This window comes from Platichthys flesus, chromosome 15 (genome assembly GCF_949316205.1).
Source record: "Platichthys flesus chromosome 15, fPlaFle2.1, whole genome shotgun sequence".
Lineage (NCBI taxonomy): Eukaryota > Metazoa > Chordata > Actinopteri > Pleuronectiformes > Pleuronectidae > Platichthys > Platichthys flesus.
Window position 1 is genome coordinate 4,947,224 of NC_084959.1, and position 19,155 is coordinate 4,966,378.

General features: G+C 46.2%; 1 protein-coding gene across 1 annotated transcript in view; it reads left to right on the top strand.

Annotated features, from left to right (window-relative positions):
* Nucleotides 1-19,155, top strand: part of LOC133969944 (protocadherin-16-like) — a 69,138-nt gene that overhangs the window by 39,174 nt on the left and 10,809 nt on the right. The window contains exons 4-13 of the mRNA XM_062406679.1: nt 9,450-9,641; nt 10,784-11,015; nt 11,099-11,335; nt 11,991-13,049; nt 13,176-13,363; nt 13,524-13,620; nt 13,736-13,893; nt 16,127-16,564; nt 16,678-16,973; nt 17,084-17,199. Coding sequence (XP_062262663.1) covers nt 9,450-9,641; nt 10,784-11,015; nt 11,099-11,335; nt 11,991-13,049; nt 13,176-13,363; nt 13,524-13,620; nt 13,736-13,893; nt 16,127-16,564; nt 16,678-16,973; nt 17,084-17,199 — 3,013 coding nt within the window. The remainder of the gene's footprint in view (nt 1-9,449; nt 9,642-10,783; nt 11,016-11,098; nt 11,336-11,990; nt 13,050-13,175; nt 13,364-13,523; nt 13,621-13,735; nt 13,894-16,126; nt 16,565-16,677; nt 16,974-17,083; nt 17,200-19,155) is intronic.

The window sequence follows — 19,155 nt, forward strand, 5'->3', positions numbered from 1 at the left end:
CAGAGAGGAAATAAAATCATGCGGTGACCCAGGGGAGGAAGAAAGACACAACAACAAAACAGATTCCACTGCACTCGCTCCATCTCTTTGTCATGTTTTTATTGGATAAACCACTAAAATGCCCCAAATTTATAAATACACACACACATGTCTGCTCCCATTTGAGAGCGATGCTGCAGCAGGAGCACAGACGCATCCTGCCGGGCGCACACTGCTGTTTGAGACAGTTAGAGGATTTCAAACTTGCCCTGAGTGGCAACTGTGAGCCACTGCCTCTCAATCATTCATCCGCAAAAACCCAACGCCAGCCTCAGACAGTCTCAGACCACCGTCCCCCCCCAGTCTGAGGTCCAGCTCCAGTCCGTCCCAGTGCTGTCTCTCGATCCTTAATTACTGTTTTCTCTTCATCTCCGACGCTAAATTACAGCTGGAAGACAATGAGTGATAATCATCGCGCTCTACATTACAGACCTCACGGTGTAGAGCAGAGATGATAGCTTAGGGAGAACTTTTCTCTCATGCACTTGTGTTTGTTCTCTCTCTTTGTAGCAGCTTTTGCATCACGCCTGCTGGATTTTGGCGTCATGCTCAAAATAACAACGAGGAAACATTGAGAATCATCAAGTCAACATGATGCAAGAGATTTCGTAACTTTTGACGACTGTTAGTTAACTTACATATTCTTGTTAAGTTTGTATCTGCAGGTACGTCGGCTTCCTGTATAAATACTTTACATTGATAACCCATCAATTTGTGCTCAACACACTTATGTGCACACGTCATCTGACAGGGATCCCTCCGATTCTGAAGTTTCTACAATATTCTTCCCGAAATTCGTGCTTCAATGCAATCCATCCCTACCTTCATCAAACACATGTATTCTTGATGAATAAACATCTTGCTTTGAAAAGAGGGAAAGAGCCTTTATGAAGCCAAGTAAAAGTTATGCTACCTGATAATAATATTCACGTGAGGCTAACAAAGACATTCCTGCTTCCAAACTGTGTATTTCTTTCTTCACACACACAAAGCAGAACAGTTGCTCTGCTCTTGATCAACAGTGGAGCCGCGTTGAGCCTCATTAAGCTCACAAGTATCTGAGTTTGATTGCAGACCGAGGATCACTTGCAATGTTAATTCACCTAATTATGGCGAAAGAAAACAACCCTGTCCCTGAGCTGATTGTGAAGCACGCTGCTGAGCCTGAGGCCACATTCACAACTGTGAACACACGGTGACGTTCTCCGTGGGGGGTGAACGTGCACACTTACCCTTTAGCTCTGACACTTCACCCCGAGCTCCTCATTAGCTTTGCTGTTAGCGAGATAGCGGCAGTAAAGAATCTCTGGCATTTCACAGATATGCAGATCCGCTGTTCGCAGATACTGTGCCGGCCGGAGAGAGTCTGGCTGAGGCCTGGACATGCACAGAGAGAGAGAGAGAGAGAGAGAGAGAGAGAGAGAGAGAGAGAGAGAGAGAGAGAGAGAGAGAGAGAGAGAGAGAGGGTTTAAATGGCTATAAATATTTAACAATAAGTAAAAAATAGGGCTGACTTCCAACCTGATTAGGCCAGCTGTCAGTCAGGGCCCACAGGATTCCCTTTGAAAGGAATCTATTAACTGGGGGAGGGGGCAGGGTGGCACCCCCCGACAGACAGACACACACACACACACACCAGGGTTGTACGGCTTGAAGATAGGATCACTCGCATCTAAATCCTGTGTCACTCGTCTGAGTCCAGGAAGGTGAAGATCTCTTTATCTCTCTCCGGCCTCACTCCTCCATCTCCTCTCTTTTCTCTGCTTGTTATTCGAGGAGAGACGACTGGGCGTGAATTGGCGAACATCCCCGTACGAGCAGCTATGGGTGTGGTGCCGGAAACTTCTTCATCTCTAATGGTTTCCTTTTCCAGTAACACGTGTGTGTCTGCACGTAAGACAAACCAATTAGCTGATTAAAGTTGAGTTATCTAGATTGTTATACATTTCATTATATTATGAGCGACAACTCCAGTAGCAGGGGACTTCCCAGTGTGGGAAGTTTAGGGGTTTAGTTCTAGCATAGATTTTTAAACAAAGGCAGTGTTCCAGATTCCCATATTCGACTTGAGCCTTCTACAGTTTTTATTTATATATAGTGAGACATTTTTGAATGTATAGACATTCTACATAAGCATCAATCCTGCCATCTTCCTATTTAGATTGGTCCCATTCCTAGTTGGGTTCCATTACAGCAGTGCAACCTGCAGTCGTGTGCGATCAAAGTGTCCCGCTGCTGCCCGAGCTCCGTCTTTTGTTTTGTTGTGAAGCCCGGAGAAGAAGCAGGCACGGGGAGTGACAACATGTTGTTGAGCCAACGTGGGTAAACCGTGCCACGCTGTTTTCTTTAACATGTGATGCAGCCCAGAGATAAACGTCCTAACACACACCACATGCTACAAACCCCACGGGCTACAGCAGTTACTCTACGGTGTATAGGACTGTTTCGAGTTCAGTGTGCAGCAACCTGCCCTGTGTGTGTGTTTGTGAGCGTGTGTGTGTGTATGTGTACTATTCAGTAAGAGAAAGAGAAAGTTCTAGAGGCAGTCATCTTTTATTATGTTCATTAATAATATTAGCATTCTTTCTTCCAAATATAGAAGTCAGTCTCTCCCGCTCCGTCTCCTTCACCTCCCTCTCCTTCTTTTCCCCTCTGTGGTTTGATGTTCATAATTATTTCCAGCCGTGAACTCCACATGAAAGACAACAACCCCTTGCCATAACAGGGTGAGGAAGGACCGAGCGAGGCAGAGGATATAGGAAAGAGGGGAGACGCTAAGAGAGAGAAAGCGGAGGTCAAGGGAGGAATGGAGATCGAATTGGGAAGCGGGATGAAGCCTCGTTCCTCCTCATTTCAAGGACCCGTGTCATCATTAGCTCGGCCTTTTGTTCCTTCTCCACCCCAATTCATTCCCTCTCCTAACTCCCCCCCGTCTCCCCCTTCCTGCCATACATCTTCATTGTGCAAGTAGTGCCTCAACTCACCGACAACGGGGAGGCACAAATTGATATTGGGGCTAGAGAATGTCTGATATGAGGAATGCAGCTCGCTGGAGGGTGGAGGAATGTGTCAGTGGAAAAACGCAGGGAAATTAAGTGGATGTTTGAGCTCCACACAACAGACCAACAATAGTTATCACTTCTCCAGTTTCAGTTTCTTGTAAATAACGTCAGCATGTGTGCAATCATCCCAACGATGATGCATTCGTTCGCAAGCTGCAGGTCTCTCGTGCTCTTTTATGGTCACTGCTGCTGCTGCTTTGAAGGATCCTTCACGTTATCACCGGTTGGATCTAGTTCTCGTGGTTTCAGACATTATTCACATCGGTAATGAGAAGAATTGTGCTCATCTAGTTGATTTCTGAGATCCAGGATTGCAGTGACATCCCTAAAAATAAGTCGGAGAGAAACACAAGCAGTCATAAAAACAATCCTCAACAGCGTTTATTCAAACAGATTTGCCAAATTTTAAACTAACAAAGAAGGAAAAAGGGAAAAAAACAGATAAACTAGAATGACGTTTAATTTCTCTTAAATTCAATCAAGCTGCACCAAATAACACAAACTCAAACAGATCGGCTGCATAAAAAAAAAGCCTGATTTTTTGTATTTTGTATTTTCTGTATCCATCTCCTTTCTTCAGATCGATGGCAACATTTAATGGCATCTCTCTTAAACCCTGTTCCATCTTTACACAAATTTTTTTTAACTTGTTGTGTAGTTTTTGCATAAAATGTGCAGACAATCAACAAAGAAACGGACTGAGGTGAAAAGATAACCTACGTTATGGTGCAGGCAATAACAAAGACAAAAAGCTAAATAATATAAATATCTCAGGATAGAAAAAATTGTAAACCTCTGAAAATCTCCTCGGACCTGGACAATCTCCTACTGATTTCTTTCATGTCTTAAAATGGCTCAACACTAATTCAGATTAAGCCTTGAATACTATTTTTAAAAACAATATATATAGCCCTACTTCCAAAATCTCTTTGGTGAGCACGGTGTCATATCTAATAGAAGTTATTGCTAAATCTACAAAAAAGAAAATGTAAACCTGCGGTGGAGCTATATTTGCAGTGATATAGACTTATTCTTGGCCCGGTCGACCTCAGAGATGATGATTGCTTCATAAACATTCGGGCCTGGCAACAGTCAGAAGGAAGAAGTGGATTAGGTCGATATAACTCTCTGTGTTTTACAGGTCTTCACTGTGAAAGCCTATAGAAAATCTCCCTCCCTCTCTTTCATGAGAGGCCATAAAAGTCCTGAACTGCAGCAGAGCGGCGGCCGCCTCATGGGAAACAGTACGCAAACCCCCCTTTGACACTAACTGATGCTTTACAGAGACAAACTGCAGAGAGGAGCAGGGTCCATCTGGACCAGCGCCCACATCTGGAGAGGACGAGCATAGAGGAGAGGAATAAATAGTGGAGGTGTAATACAATAAAATAATATAGAGGAGCATAAAACCATGAATATGTCGAAAGAGAAGAGTAGAATTGGGAAAACAGGAAAACATGTTTAGAATGAAAACGAATAAAAGCTGACCAGCTCGAGAGTTGCAGGTGTGCCAGATGTTTGCTGTGCGATAACCGCTGGCCTGCTGGTATCATTAGACAATAGCTGTTAATCTGCTCAGCATCACAGGCAGGAGGCTGCTCCTTCCGTGCAGTGTTCAATTCCACCGACAGATGGGCGTGGACGTTGAGTTCGTGGATAGGAAGGGTAACGTGAGTAAAAACCCTCGGAGGGACAGCCGCTCTATCTGAGAGCGACGGAGAGCGACAGTGGGAACAGAGAGGAGTTAAGTGGAAAGGTAGAGGGACAAAGAGACAGAAAGAGAGGGTGTCGTTTCAGGCAGCTGAGTGATGGCGTCTGGATCTCTGCTAATGCTCCAGTGAGTGATTGCTGCTCTTCTGCCGCAGCCAGGGATGAATGACTCTCTACGGACAAAAGAAAAGAGAGAAGCCTCCAGGCTCGAGTCCTGGCTGAATCCGATACTCGGCACGCTCTTCCTGACTGTTTCTCACAAAGTCTTAACGGGCTGACGTGGGCTGTGTGAGACTGCATTTATAGAAGTTGGTCAATAGGCTGCTGTGTGCAAATCATGGGTCGTGGTACTGTCAGTTCAGATGTGAGGCAGATGCAGTGGATGATGTTGATGTTCTTTTATTGCAACTTACAACGTCACCGCCTACATTACTTACTATGACCTCACTTGATCGTACCTGGGAGAATTAAACGTTTTACTGACCTTAATCTCTTTGTTTCCCCGCTCGGCTCCACCTCACGTTTGCCAAAGGACTTTTTTTCCACACACTTTTAAATTTACTGGCGCCAGGTGAGATATCTGCTCTCCCACTGAGAAGAGAACCACACTGGAGTTTTTTTTTTAAAGTTTTACCCCATTAACTATAAATTGTGAACACTTATTAATTACTGCAGAACCCCTTTTCCAAAGTAAACCTTACTCCAGGCGTTTGCCACCTTCTAGGCAGCCATTAGTTTCAGGTCATTCCAATGATAAATGGAAATCGACTTGCAAAACCACAATTATAGTCTTTAATTTAATGTTTGACCACAAATGATAAAACCTTTGGGTCGTCTGGTGGTGAATGTAAACCCTGCATCATCCAGAGCAGCTCTAGAGCAATACAAAAACTTTTTACCTTTCAGCCAAAAAACAAATCTGCCAACTGGAGACCGGCGAACCGAATCCAAATCTGACAGGAACTTCGTTTTGTGTCTGAACCCGACCCGACCCGAGACTGATGTTTCCCACGATTAAAAAAAGGCAAATGTAGCGTATAAAAAAACGTGCCCTGCAAACGTGAACAAACTCTGAACCTGGGTCAACTCACTTCCAACAGAACTCCCTCATCCAAAAGTCACTGTGACTCTGGAAGCTCTGCATTGCATTGTGACCACCAGAGAGATTTAGCTCTTGAAGTACGAGTTGCTGCTTACGTTTGCGTTGCTGTGTAGTTGTGTGTTCATCACAGCGGGATAGGACGGGGAATAGTTTTGCTGAGGCCGTGGATCACAGAGCAGGATCAAGCGTGGGAGGAATTCCTGCCTGGCAAACAAACACCCTGGTCTGGCCGAGCAGAACCTCTTGATTTAAGAAGACATGTTGAGTCTACGTGTTTACTAGTTCATCTTGTTGGCTTTGAAACTTCAGTCTTTTTTCTTAAAAGCACTTAAAATGCAGTATTAGGAAACAAACTGAGAGAAGGAGTTTTTGGGATCAATCCGGCGGTTTGACCCAACCTGCCGCTGCTGTCAGACAGATTTACAGGAGGGAAACGAAACGATGAAATCCGATTCTAAGAAGCTCCTTTCCGTCCTTTTCTCTTGTCAAACTTTTTGTGCTTGGACAAAACCAATTGTGTATTTCTGCCTCGAAGTCTCGTCCCTGTTCTGTCCCTGTCCATTTTTATCCCATGTTTTAACTCAGCCTTTCAGCTCTGGAACCACATAACCGCTCTGCTGTGTGCGTACAGTCTGTTGCTGCAGAGAAAACCCCCAAGATCCTTACATCTTTGATTTTATAGCTCCCAAGGTTTCCATGAAAGCGTGCTTAAATAGACGTTTTCTTGCTGTACTACCTCCTTGTGTTTTTTTTTGCGTTGCAGTTTTCCCCCCCCCCTCCACCATGAAGAATCCATACCATACTGGTTTTAAAATTTTACTGGGTGGAGAATCAATGTCCTGCTCTTCTTTTTGTTCCTTTCCTCTTCAAAAAGAATTGTATTCCTGTGCACTTTACTCCTGCCTGTATTTTATATAAACCTAAAGAAACAGCCAATGCAGTCTTGTCTCCTCCGCTGTCGTATCCATGACAGAACGACCTTTGACCTGTCTTTGTTTGGGACGGACATTTGTGTCCATGAGGTCACCCTATGACCAGGTGGGCAGTCATGGCTGTTAAAACCTCTTTAATTAGATTTGTGGAAAGGATGGGGTCATCATACATATGTGTGTCTGTGTGTGTGTGTGTGTGTGTGTGTGTGTGTGTGTGTTCAACGAGTTCTCATCACCACAGGTGGCTAATCCATCACAGACAGCCAGAAAGACACGAGGAACACCCAGACATGATCCTAGATCCTAAAGATAGCGTCAGTTTCAACACTGTACTCTATAGGAAGTCTAAGATATGATATGAACCCCCCCCCCCCCCGGGCTGCAAAGGCCGACCAAAGGACGAGGGTCAGAGTGAGCCGCAAAGAAAACACAACCCTCGCGCCACGGTTACACTGTGACATAAACCCAGAAGGTGCTGTTCTAATATTTCCACGTTTACATATCCTATAGGAGCGTCAGTGTGAGGGAAGGTGGTATTAGTCCTGTCCCGTATGTGTGTCTGTCTTTCCGTCTGTAGCCAGCAGTTAAGTGTAATGACGAAGACAGGTGTCGCTGGGACAGAAGGAAGGTCGTTGCCGGATGTCTGCTGCCGCGGTGGTCTCTCGCTCTGCGGGTTCGGGGCCAGGGCGGGTTCAGAAAATAGGTTTCAGGCGTATGATGAAATCATTAAGCCAAAAGCGCAGACGTCAGAAGTCTGTCTCTTATGTCGGTCTGTTTCAAATTGAACCTTTTTCATGGAGAAGTTAATTAGGGTGGAACACATATGACAACTCCAGGGGATGAGCATCTACAGAAGAATAAACACTTTAAACTGACTGACTGCTGTTAGAAAAGAGAGGAGACTAGTTTTAATAATCTTATTACGAAAAATCTCACACAGTATTTATGGACTATATTCCATATAGTCCATAAATACTTTTTTCATCTTCATGCTACTGCTTGATTCCTGAAATAAAGCAACATTCTTTTTATAGCATGACACATACTGTTGCAGCTGTGGCTCCGAAGGTCGTCCACTAATTGGAACGTCGGGGGGGGGGGGGGGGGTGTCCTGGGTCAAGGCACCGGACCCTGTGTCATTAGTGTGTAAATTGGACGTAGGCTGTATATAAAGAGGGAAGATGTGTGTCTACTCCCCCCCCCCCCCCCCAATATCCATAAGTTAAGCCAATCTATCGGTTACAAACGCTGAAGACATTATTTGGGGCCAGAGACTTGGAATTAGCGCTTTGGTGGGTAACGAACAACCTAACATGACAGAAGATGTCTTTGAGAAACTAATATGTGACTTGTACTTTGACTTTTTAGTTTGGCCTCTTCTACTAACATGGAGGAGGTGGGGTTTATCACCAGGGGCTGATCAAGATGCTTTGGTTTCTCTTTTGAGGACGGGTCATCTCGTCCATACAGTCTATGAAGTTAGATGTATGGAAAGAAAAACGTATGACTCCATTACACTACTAACTTTATCTTTATTTCTTTATCCATCTTTCAAATTATAAGGATATTTGAATATTACACTTTCAGGTGCATCACATGATTTCATTCAGTCGCAGAACAACATCCTTTCTTACTCTTAAAACCTCCAAACCTGCTAAAACCCCAAAATGTCTTCAGCCATTGTGAAATCAAACACGTCAGATACCTCACTGTGGCTGAATGAGAAGAGACTGTAATCCAGAGGAGGGCCGGTATCACGAGGCTTCCTGGATCTTGGCTCGCCTTCAAGGCCGCGAGATCTGAGGCAGAGTGCTACTTTAAACAGGCTCCATAAACGCCACCAAACAATGTTATAGACCCGTGTAAAGCTCCAGTCAGAGACAGGACCCCGCAGCGCATGCAGGGGATATTTCCCTTTCGTTTTTTTGCGAGGAAATCTTTGTTGTATTAGGGGATTGTTTTTGTGGTTTAGTGGAGCGTTCAGTGTATATTTGTGTGTGTGTGTGGTGCAGTAGAACGAAGGATGTTGGATGAGATGAAACGAGTCAGGGATCAAGGTGTCGTCCGGTCCGTCTGCATCTTATTTAACCGTCAGTTGAAAACCAGTTAGTGCCTCCGTTGACCTCTGACCCAAACTCTCGACTCCCTCAACTCCCTCAACACTCTCCTCTCCTCTGCTAAAGGTTACCTGTCAGCTCCCCCCACCCCCCCCCCCACCCCTCTGGATCCATGGTTACACCGCATCACGTGTTCCCCATCGCAGGTTTTCAAACACACCACTGGGAGATCGTGTCCTTATATATGATCTTTAAAAAAATGAATTACTCCGACAGATGCTCTGGAGTACTCTGGAAATCATAACAAATAGTGCTATGGTGTGTGATATTTGGACAAGTGCAGATGTATGGGCTCGTTATGGGGTATTATTGTGATAACAGAAAGGCCCTTAGCTCGTATATAATAATTATGACACATGTAGGTTTGCTTTCACGCAGGTTGTGGGACCGGCTCTGTGGGTTTATGTGATCCTCATGTCTCACGGGCCGTTTGACGCCTCTGGACCGTCCGTGACTCACCCTCTACCTCACGTCTGTTTCCCCTCAGGTGTCGGCCACAGATGAGGATCGCGGTTCCTTCGGCGCCATCTCCTACCGGCTTGGCTCGGGCTCGGCAGGCGGCCTGGTACCGACGCAGTTCACCCTGGACAAGGAGACGGGCCAGTTGTGCACCAGCACGGCTCTGGACCGTGACGAGGGGCTGGACCAGTTTGACTTGACTGTTACTGCAACAGATGGAGTAAGAAAAGTTATATTCATAAGTTCTAAGCTGTGTAACTTTTTCTTTTTCCCAGACTAAAGAAATTGTCAGAAATTAGCTCAAACTAGACTATAGTCGAAGGATTCATTCTTGGAGTTGCTTCATGAACAAACACTTTGCCCACGTAGTCCTGCAGTGTCTCCTCCGATCAAAGCTTCAGGCGGACGGCAAACTAAAGTTGTGTAAAGCTGCAGGAAAAATACATCTGATCAAAGATGCATTGAAGATATGTTTGAAGAGGACGGTATCCAGTGTCGTCACAAACAAATAAATCAAGGGAACCGCAGCAGCATGACAAAGCAATCAGAGGGAAACAGGAGGAGGAAAAAAAGTATAGAAACAGGCCCATTTAAATAACCTTTTACCGAAGAATGATGCCATCTCAGTTAAACTGCTCTACCTGACCACACACTGTTGTTGTACTGGGATCGTGCCAGTAGACCCGAGCACATTTAAAGCATCAATTAATCACAATGGGTGCAGTTTAACAACACTGGGACTACATGAGATGCAATAAAACATGTTCTCTTGAGTGTATAGCTGGGTTATACAAAGAAATAGATACACAGCCTTTGCCATGCATCGTAGTATTATTCTTATCGTGCATTTTTTTTCTACCCATGTTCAGGTAATTAACGATTCCAATTATTCCGTGCAGCCCCAGCACATTCCCAGTTTGAACCAGTTGGTGTCTGGAATGTCCCTGTTTTTTAATGCTCTTGTAAAACTAAAAACAGGAGTCACAGTGTAATGAGTTCAAACTTTTTCTTCTTGCTGACAAACGCTGCAGCGGACGGTTGAGTCCATATGACAGGGATCTTCCACAGGGAGCTCATCTGTCTTCATTCACAGCTGCTTCATCTTTACAGCGTGACGTAAATCTACTGTCGCAGTTTTATAAAGTTTTTTAATAAACCCCTGAACTGTCACTGTCACTTTCCCCCGAGGGACGGAAAAACTAATCCAGTGTTGTCTTTGGGGATATTCTCAACAGCAAGGAAGGGAGGATGGTATTTAACCATCTATCCTGTGATTCAATAGACTTAATCAAATATAATTCCATACTATTATTACATTTTTAATAAAAATGTAATTGAAACAACTTACTTTTTGTTTTCCAGGGAGGTCTGAGCTCGGTGGCCCGGGTGCAGGTTTCAGTGGTGGACATCAACGACAACCGGCCCACCTTCTACCCGGTGCTCTACACCGTGAGCCTCAGCGCCCACAGCGCCCCGGGAACCTCTGTCGTAAAGGTCACAGCCAATGACCCCGATGCTGGGGAGAACGGCAGGGTGACCTACCGCACAGTGCCTGGAGGGGGCTCCACATTCTTTACCCTCAACAAGGACACAGGTATGTGTGTGTTTCTTTGTGACGCAGGGTGCACTTTGGACAAATCAATGAGTGTTGTGTTGTGTATCCTTCTTTCCCTGCAGGGGTCATTTCTCTCTCCCGCTCGCTCCACGGCAAAGCCAACACAGTTATCTCCATTGTGATATCGGCCGATGATGGCGGAGGTCTGACGGCGCCGGTCAACGCTCGGGTGAACGTGAGCGTGGTCGGCGGCTCGGTGGCGTCGCCCACGTTTGAGCAGGCGCAGTATTTCTTCACCGTGTCCGAGGACGTCCTCAGGGGGACGGCGGTGGGAGTTGTCCGTGCCGCTGCCAAGACAGGTGAGGTCACCTGCTCAATCATGACCTCAGATTTATATCATTCCTCTTCCCTCCTCGAGCTTTAGTCCTTTCAGGATTTCTTTATCTAATCACTTCACATACCTCACCAGCAGAACCCAGCTTTACGTGACTCACCTGTTTCCATCTTCCTGACAAGTAGCAGGACAGAAATGCACTAATGGACAGGAGCACGCAAAGTGCTGTAGCTCTTACTCTGCAGCAGCAGAACAAATATGCAACAAGAGCAGAGACTCCATTAAGAATTCACATCCATCACACAGCACACACTTAACAGGGGACGCTTTTCTTTCTTTTTTTTTTGCCATGACTAGAATTTTTATGTTCTCTCTCTCTATTAATGATGGAGGAATGGATTTGAATGGGGCTATAATTCTGAGTGGGAGTCAGAATGAAGTGTTCTCGTTTGTGGAGTTCACAGAGGAGCACACTCACATCTGTCCTGACCTTTGAAGGCTCTCAGTGAACGTGTTTCCTCTCTGATTGAACCCAGTGCTTCATAAAGTCTTTCAGTCTCCTTTAGTGGTGTAACGTTATTATCTTTGCTTCTCAAACTCAAACTATTGCTGTTTTATACATTTTTTTGTTTTATTGGGTTCAGAGAAATTGAACAATTTTTTTCTCGTCCTCCTCTCAGCTGCCTCCAAGGACATCTTCTACTCCATCTCTTCTGGAGACCCTGAGGGTTACTTCAAGGTGGACAGTGCTTCCGGTACCATCCGTACAGCTCTCCCTTTGGACCATGAGACCTGCTCCAGTCTTGACCTGGAGATCCAGGCGCGCTCCGGCTCTCCTCCGGCGTACGGAACCAGCCGGGTACGGATAACCATCTCTGATGTCAATGACAACGCCCCCACCTTCCTGCCCTCCTCATCCGAGTCCCTCCTCTTACCAGAGGTCACCAAAATGGGGACCGTTATCTACCGCATTCAGGCCACTGACAAGGATTCAGGTCATAATGGTCAGCTCAGCTTCGACCTGGTCTCTGCCGGAGCTGCAGGCAGCACTGGCCAGAGGACGTTTGGTGTTGACCGGGGAAGTGGGGAGGTGCGTCTGATCGGGGGTCTGTCTTATGACAGTGTCCCACGCTATGACCTTCAGGTGGTTGCCAAGGATGGCGGAGCGCCTCAGCTTAGCTCCACCTTCACCCTCGTGGTCCACATCCAAGCACAAGATGCACAAGGCCCCAACTTTGACACCCTGACCTACCGCGTGGAGTTACGGGAAAACACTCCACTCAACACGCGTTTCCTCCAGGTCCGAGCACTCAACAGAGAGGCTTCTGGGAATGGTGGAAGCTCCTCCTCATCTTCTTCCTCCTCTATTTCCTATCGCCTTCGACCTGACGGGGATGCTGCTGGTTTTGGCATCATGCCTGATAGCGGTTGGCTCTTTGTCCGTAGCTCTTTGGACCGAGAGGTCAAAGACATGTACCTGTTGACCGTCCTGGCCTCTTTAGGCCCAGGAGGGACGGGGAGAACTGGAAGTGCCACAGTCAGGGTGTCAGTGACTGACGAGAACGACAACTCGCCCAGACTGAGCCAGGAGAGGGTGTTCCTGGCTGTGAGAGAGAACCTGCTGGCCGGGACCGGCTTTGGAAGAGTGTCTGCTACAGACAGGGATGCAGGACTAAATGCTCGACTCACCTACAGGCTCCTGCACGCTGACAGACACTTTCAGATCAACTCACAAACAGGTGAAGAGGACAACCATGACTTTGCTCTTTTAGTTAATGTGTTAAATTAAATTAATGTTGTTAAATTTACTCCATAAGAAGAATTAATGATTTGTAAGTTAATTTCATCGTCCTCTATTCCTTCAGGTGAGATCAGCACCCGCCTCGCCCTGGACAGAGAGCAGCAGTCCAGTTACCAGCTGGTTGTGGTCGTCCAGGATGGGGGGACGCCCCCCCGCAGTGCCACCGGCACCGCTCATATCACCGTGCTGGATGAAAACGACCACGCCCCCAGTTTCACTCATAACAGGCCGGACAGGGAGCTGCTCCTTCAGGTGAGAATGAGTTTGATAGATCTGATCAGTTGCCTGGAAAAACTATCCCAATAAGGATTTCATGTGACTGCAGCGATATGCAAACACTGTTGACAATACACGGTATGTTGGAGAAAGTCATGAATGTGAATAACTTAATAAAGATCCTTCTCAATTGCAGGTGATGGAGGGGCTTCCATCTGGGACAGTCTTAGGGACCCTGACAGCTAAAGACTCAGATGAGGGCGAGAATGGGACTGTGTACTACTCTTTATCAGGTCAGTGTTGTAAACACGTTTACATTTCCACACTTTATTCACTTAAATAACAATATTTTCAACATCAGTAGTTTTACTTTGAGCTGCTCTATAACATCTGTCACATCCTCCAAAGGCTCCAGAGCTGAGCGCTTCTCCCTCAACCCGACCAGCGGCGAGCTGAGGACCTCCGCCCCTCTGAGATGGGCGGAGCGAGCCGAGTACACCTTCGATGTGACGGCTGCTGACCACGGAACACCGGGCCTGAGCTCCACCTGCCAGATACGGATACAGGTACACTTAATCTGTGCATTTGTTGCTTCTCAAAAACCTTCTGAGGCACTGGACGATTTTAAACAAAGGCCAATCTGGTGACCAGGCCAAAAACCAGCTCATATCTCCACATTACCTCAGCCCTTCTGCATTCCTTGCTGAGAGTAATTTCCTCAAACTGTGCACAGAAAGAACAGTACAACTGTCAAAGGAATTGGAAAAGGAGGTAAATATGAGAAGGAGAGAAACTGAGCCCGGGCCCATACAAACAAAACCATCTATCCAATCTAGCGTGCGTTTCCTGCTCCAAAGGTTCGGAGGGTAATCAAAACCCAAGGTGAGAAACCCCGAGCTGCAGGAGGGAGCCGGTCCCGACTGAGTTATTGTTTTGAACTTTCTACAGAAGGGTCAATCCTGCGTATCAACACACACTATGAGGAGTTCACCAGCAGGAAAGAAGGGGGTCTGCCACAGAGGCATGTAGCCAGGGGAGGGTGGAGGTTCTGCTTTGACTGTGGAGCTGCGCAGCCCTGTGTTTTCTGTGTGATGTGATTTCAGAAAGGAAAAGGATGTTAATTACAGCAGGAGGGCTCGCCTTAGATTTTGCCTGCTTGTGCGACACTGAGATTAGACTGAGGGGAAACAGGCACCTTGGAATCAAATGGTCCCAGATGAGATCTGATGAGAGCCAGCTGCATCCAATCGCACAAAGAGAAAGGGAATACACCACTGTACGGTAGCAGGCAGCCGTACGTGCACGCACACGGACGTGCACACGGCACATTCAAGTGCTCTCATGAGGTAACGTTTCCATGTAATGATTTTGAGATAACGTTTCAAATAGCTGTGGGTGAAAACAGACACAGGGATGTTGTTGTACACCACAAATACTAAAGGAACCATGCTAAGTAGTTTGTGTAGGAGAAGGCAGTGGAGATAGGGACCAGCACAGTACAGGACAGTTTCTGACTGAGCCTGCTAAAGCACAATCACATTAGAGATAACTGAAAAACTGTGATGTATTTAAAGGGTAAACGATCTGTATTTATAAAGACTAGTGCAGTGACTGGTCTGATCCTGCCTGTTTGTAATGGGCTGTTAGTTTGGCCTGGGGTGATGCTGGTTTCAGCTTTTCTTTCTGAAACTGTAAAAGCGACTTGCAGTAACTGAGCAGCAGCAAGTAAAGACCGGCTGCAGGAACTCGGTCCACAGAACCCTGAACCCTGAAGCAGCCCCCCCGCTGCTGCACAAAGAGCACAAGAACCTGTTTATTCAAAGTTCAGTGAGACTCGGTTTATTACATAGAACCCAGAACGCTGAGTCCCAACCACCGCTTCTACAAAGCACTATTCTTATGTTTATTTAAACTGCACTTCCTTGGACCCTAAACAACAGTTATGGAAATATGCAAGGCACATACAGACACATTTCAGTTTCAAAATCAATTTCCTGTGTTTTCTCATGGACTTTGACTGGTTCCCTGCATCACTACAGTGAAACACGTTTAATTGTTCTATTTTCTGTCTTAGATCGATGGATGGTTGACTGCAATTGTCTGCACATAGATTGGTCTTTTGTGTCAGCACATGTGGTTGAATTATGCACATTACCCACATGTATTTATAACCCAATAAGAAACCAAAAGGATTCAATTCATTGCAATAGACTTTGGTTTAAGCAAGTGAAGATTGTGTGTGTGTTTGGATCTTTTTCATGTTGTAACCAGAGCTTGTAAAAATCTGCTTATGTTTGCTGTCTTCAGAATTCTTTCATCTGCCCCAGAACAAAAATCAAAACCCTGAAACCGTTGCTCGGAGCAGTGAAAGGCCCCTGGCATGTATTTGTTCCCCATCTGACCAGACTGCTGCATATGGAGCCGCGGCTTATTTACATTTTTCCCTCCACATACGCACCCCCGTCATTATGTTGTCACAGATCACAAATCCAGTGAACTCTCATCTCGAAGCCAAGATGCCACAGTGTCAAGAAATTTCCTGGAAGAATCGAACATAATGTCTTTGTTTAAAATGAGAAATGCCTGTGAGGGTTATTATTATGGAAATAACAACAAAACAGACACAGACTGGAGCCCAAGGCCAAGTGTGGGGATGGTGTGGGGCGTGAGCTTCATCTGCAGAATACCAGAGGGAATAAGATCCATTAACAAACACAGGGCAAAACTCAACTTTACACTTTTCTCCTTAGAACTGCATTAAGAACAGATTTTACTTCATTGTACTTGTTTGTCTTACAGGTTCTCAGCTCCACCAGGTCCAACCCGAAGCCCAACATGCTCTCCATGACCCTGATCATCGTGGAAGGCGTCCCCCCAGGCTCAGTCATCGGCTCTCTCCGCCCGCACGACAAGCAAGACTCCATACTGGAGGGCCAGGTCACCTACCTCGTGGTGGGGGGGACAGACCGCGACGGCACCTTCATGGTGGACCGTCTGAAGGGCGACGTGTACCTGGTGCGCGAGCTGGACTACGAGAAGGGGTCGAAGTACATGCTACAAGTGGAGGTGTCCGACTTCTCTCAAGCGTTTCCCAGCAGCCACCTGGTGCAGCTGGATATCAACGTGCAGGACAGCAACGACCACGCGCCCAAGTTCACGGAGGACCCGGTTACCATCGTGATCCCAGAGAACATGGAGCCGGGGGCGTCGATTTACACCTTCCAGGCCGTGGATCAGGTGGGAAACGGAAATAAATCACATGGAAACCAAATGCCATGCACTGAAATAAGCTCTGTGCAAATCTCAAAGTATTAATTTCTCCTTCTACTTGTGCGTTTGTGTTCTTACAGGACGGGAGTGGACCCAACAGTGAGCTACGTTACTCCATTGAGCACTACTGGCCGGACACGCCTGACTTCCTGACCGTCGACCCCATCACCGGAGTCCTGACCTTTGGGCAGCAGCTGGACCGTGAGTCCACGCCCTCCCTCTTCCTCGTGGTGCGGGCCACGGATCAGGCATCGGATCCCTCTCAGAGGCGCTGGGGCTCGGTCACCGCTCGGGTCTTTGTGACGGACGAAAACGACAACGCCCCGGTCTTCAGCTCTCCGTCTGCAGTCAGCATCATGGAGGACCAGCCTGTGGGGTGAGGGGCGAACTGACACTCTTTTGTACCTTTTATGGCTGAAATCTTAAAAGCCAGAAGACGTTCATGTTTGCCATCATGTGACAGTTTGTCTGTTTCTTCACTGGCAGGTTTGTGATTTTGTACGTGATGGCTCGAGATGACGATGAGGGAGAAAATGGCCGCGTGTCGTACAGGATCCAGACGGGGAACAGCGCTGGGCGCTTCAGTCTGAACCCAAACACCGGTAAGACTATTTTCAGGCTGAGGACCCATCATCTAAAAATAACAGGAGACTGGGAGTTCCATATGAATATCCAGTTCACACTCCTTCAAGGGATGATGGGAGGAAAAAGTCACCGCATTTGAAATCCTGTTTTTTAATGATTTAACACTGCAGGACTTTGATTGATAGATAATCAGCATCCAACCCCTGGACGCCCCCTGAATGAACAGAAGTTTCCAGAACATCATAATTATCCAGTGAACTTCTGCGTCTACAGGGTCTCGACTGCAGAAACACTCATAACCCCCATAACATGCTTTACTGGATGATCTTTCATTGCCGTACGTGCAATATTTCCGTTGAGTTATGCTCTGGTGCACTTTTCTTGACGGCTTCCTTCATGGGAACGGATCTTTATTTGGGCTGCGGACGTGGACGGACTTTGATATCCTATATACGTGTATGTGTAATCTCCTCATCGCTTGTGCTGGGTGGTGTGGGTGTGCTCCACTCTGGCGGGGGATGGGATTAGGAACCAGGAGGCAGACATTTAATGGAGCTTCCAGATGGAAGAAAGTCTTTACTTCATTACTGTCAAGTGTCTCGTGCGTTAGCAGGGGTGGATTTCACTCCTGCTCTGTGTCTCAGACTGTGTGGTTATGGCTTAAGCTCATGGTTGAGAGTTGCTGTAATAGCAGATTAGCTTTGCAGTGCGGAGACATTCACCAAACTGCCTGGCTGATGGTGGGGGGTATCATTAGCCTGATTACTCCTTATAAACGACATGTCTGCTCGGGCAATATTAGATTTCTGTTGTTTCACATAACAGCTGCTGTCCTGGTGGTTTTATTGACCACCTGAAAGATATTGTCTTCAGTACGTCTCTTTCTAGTCGCCTTACATTTGATTCAGGCTTCTATATATCGGCTTGGTATCATTTAAGCTCTTGTCAGACTTTTAAAGATAAAAACTAAATTTCTATAAACATTCATTACTCAGCCAAGGAAAGAAAACTACTGAACCCACTAACAGGATATTTTGTGGAGGAGTGCGACATGACCCAAGGAAGAAACTTGGATAAATGAGTTACACACTCTCCAAGCTTCCTCCTAGTTAGAGATGCAGACCTGATTAAATGCATAATAAGCTGAGATCCAGTTTGAGATATTTTGTATTTTGGTAACTTTAAGATCTTAGACAAAGAATGAAAAAATGTGAAAAACAGTAAGTCCAGAGAACAGAGACGATGAAGCTGTTACCAGTACAGTTCTCACAGAGGAGGACGAATCAGTGGTGTTTTGGACCCGTCTCAGTTTTGTGGGTTAAACACGGGAGGAAACAGAACTTCACAGAAACATTAGAGCTATAACCTCACAGAACTCACCATGTGCTGGTCTGACACACTGGGACATTAACACATTACACACATTCTCAGACACAGCATGCCAGCTAGACTTTTACACTGCTCTGAACCACACACACACAGACACACACACACACACACGTTTCATATTTCCTCTCGTGCTTGGCTGACCCTCTTGTCATAGCCGGGGTGATGACAGGTGTGTGGGGTACAGACACACAAAGTTGGGAGAGTAACTGAACCCACAGTCTAAACAGTAGACGTCTAATTCCGTCTCTATCTGAACGTAATTTACCCAAAATACACACTTAGTAATGTCTTAGAAACTTAAAGGCTGACATGTTGTAATGTCATCAGAGAAATGGAAAACAACCAGGGAAGGTCAAAGGTCGATTTGAGTTGGAAAATATGTAGATCCAGGTTTTATACTTTGTGATAATCACCCATGTGAGCTGATAGAGCGACGACATGAATGCATGTTCAAAAAAACAGAAGTGAATATCTGGCACAAAGTCACTGTGGTAATTTGCGTAGTGTGGAAATTGCCATAAAGCAAAGCTGTAAAGTTATTTTGTTTTTAGTGCTCCTCAAGGTTTAAAAATACTGTCCCCCAC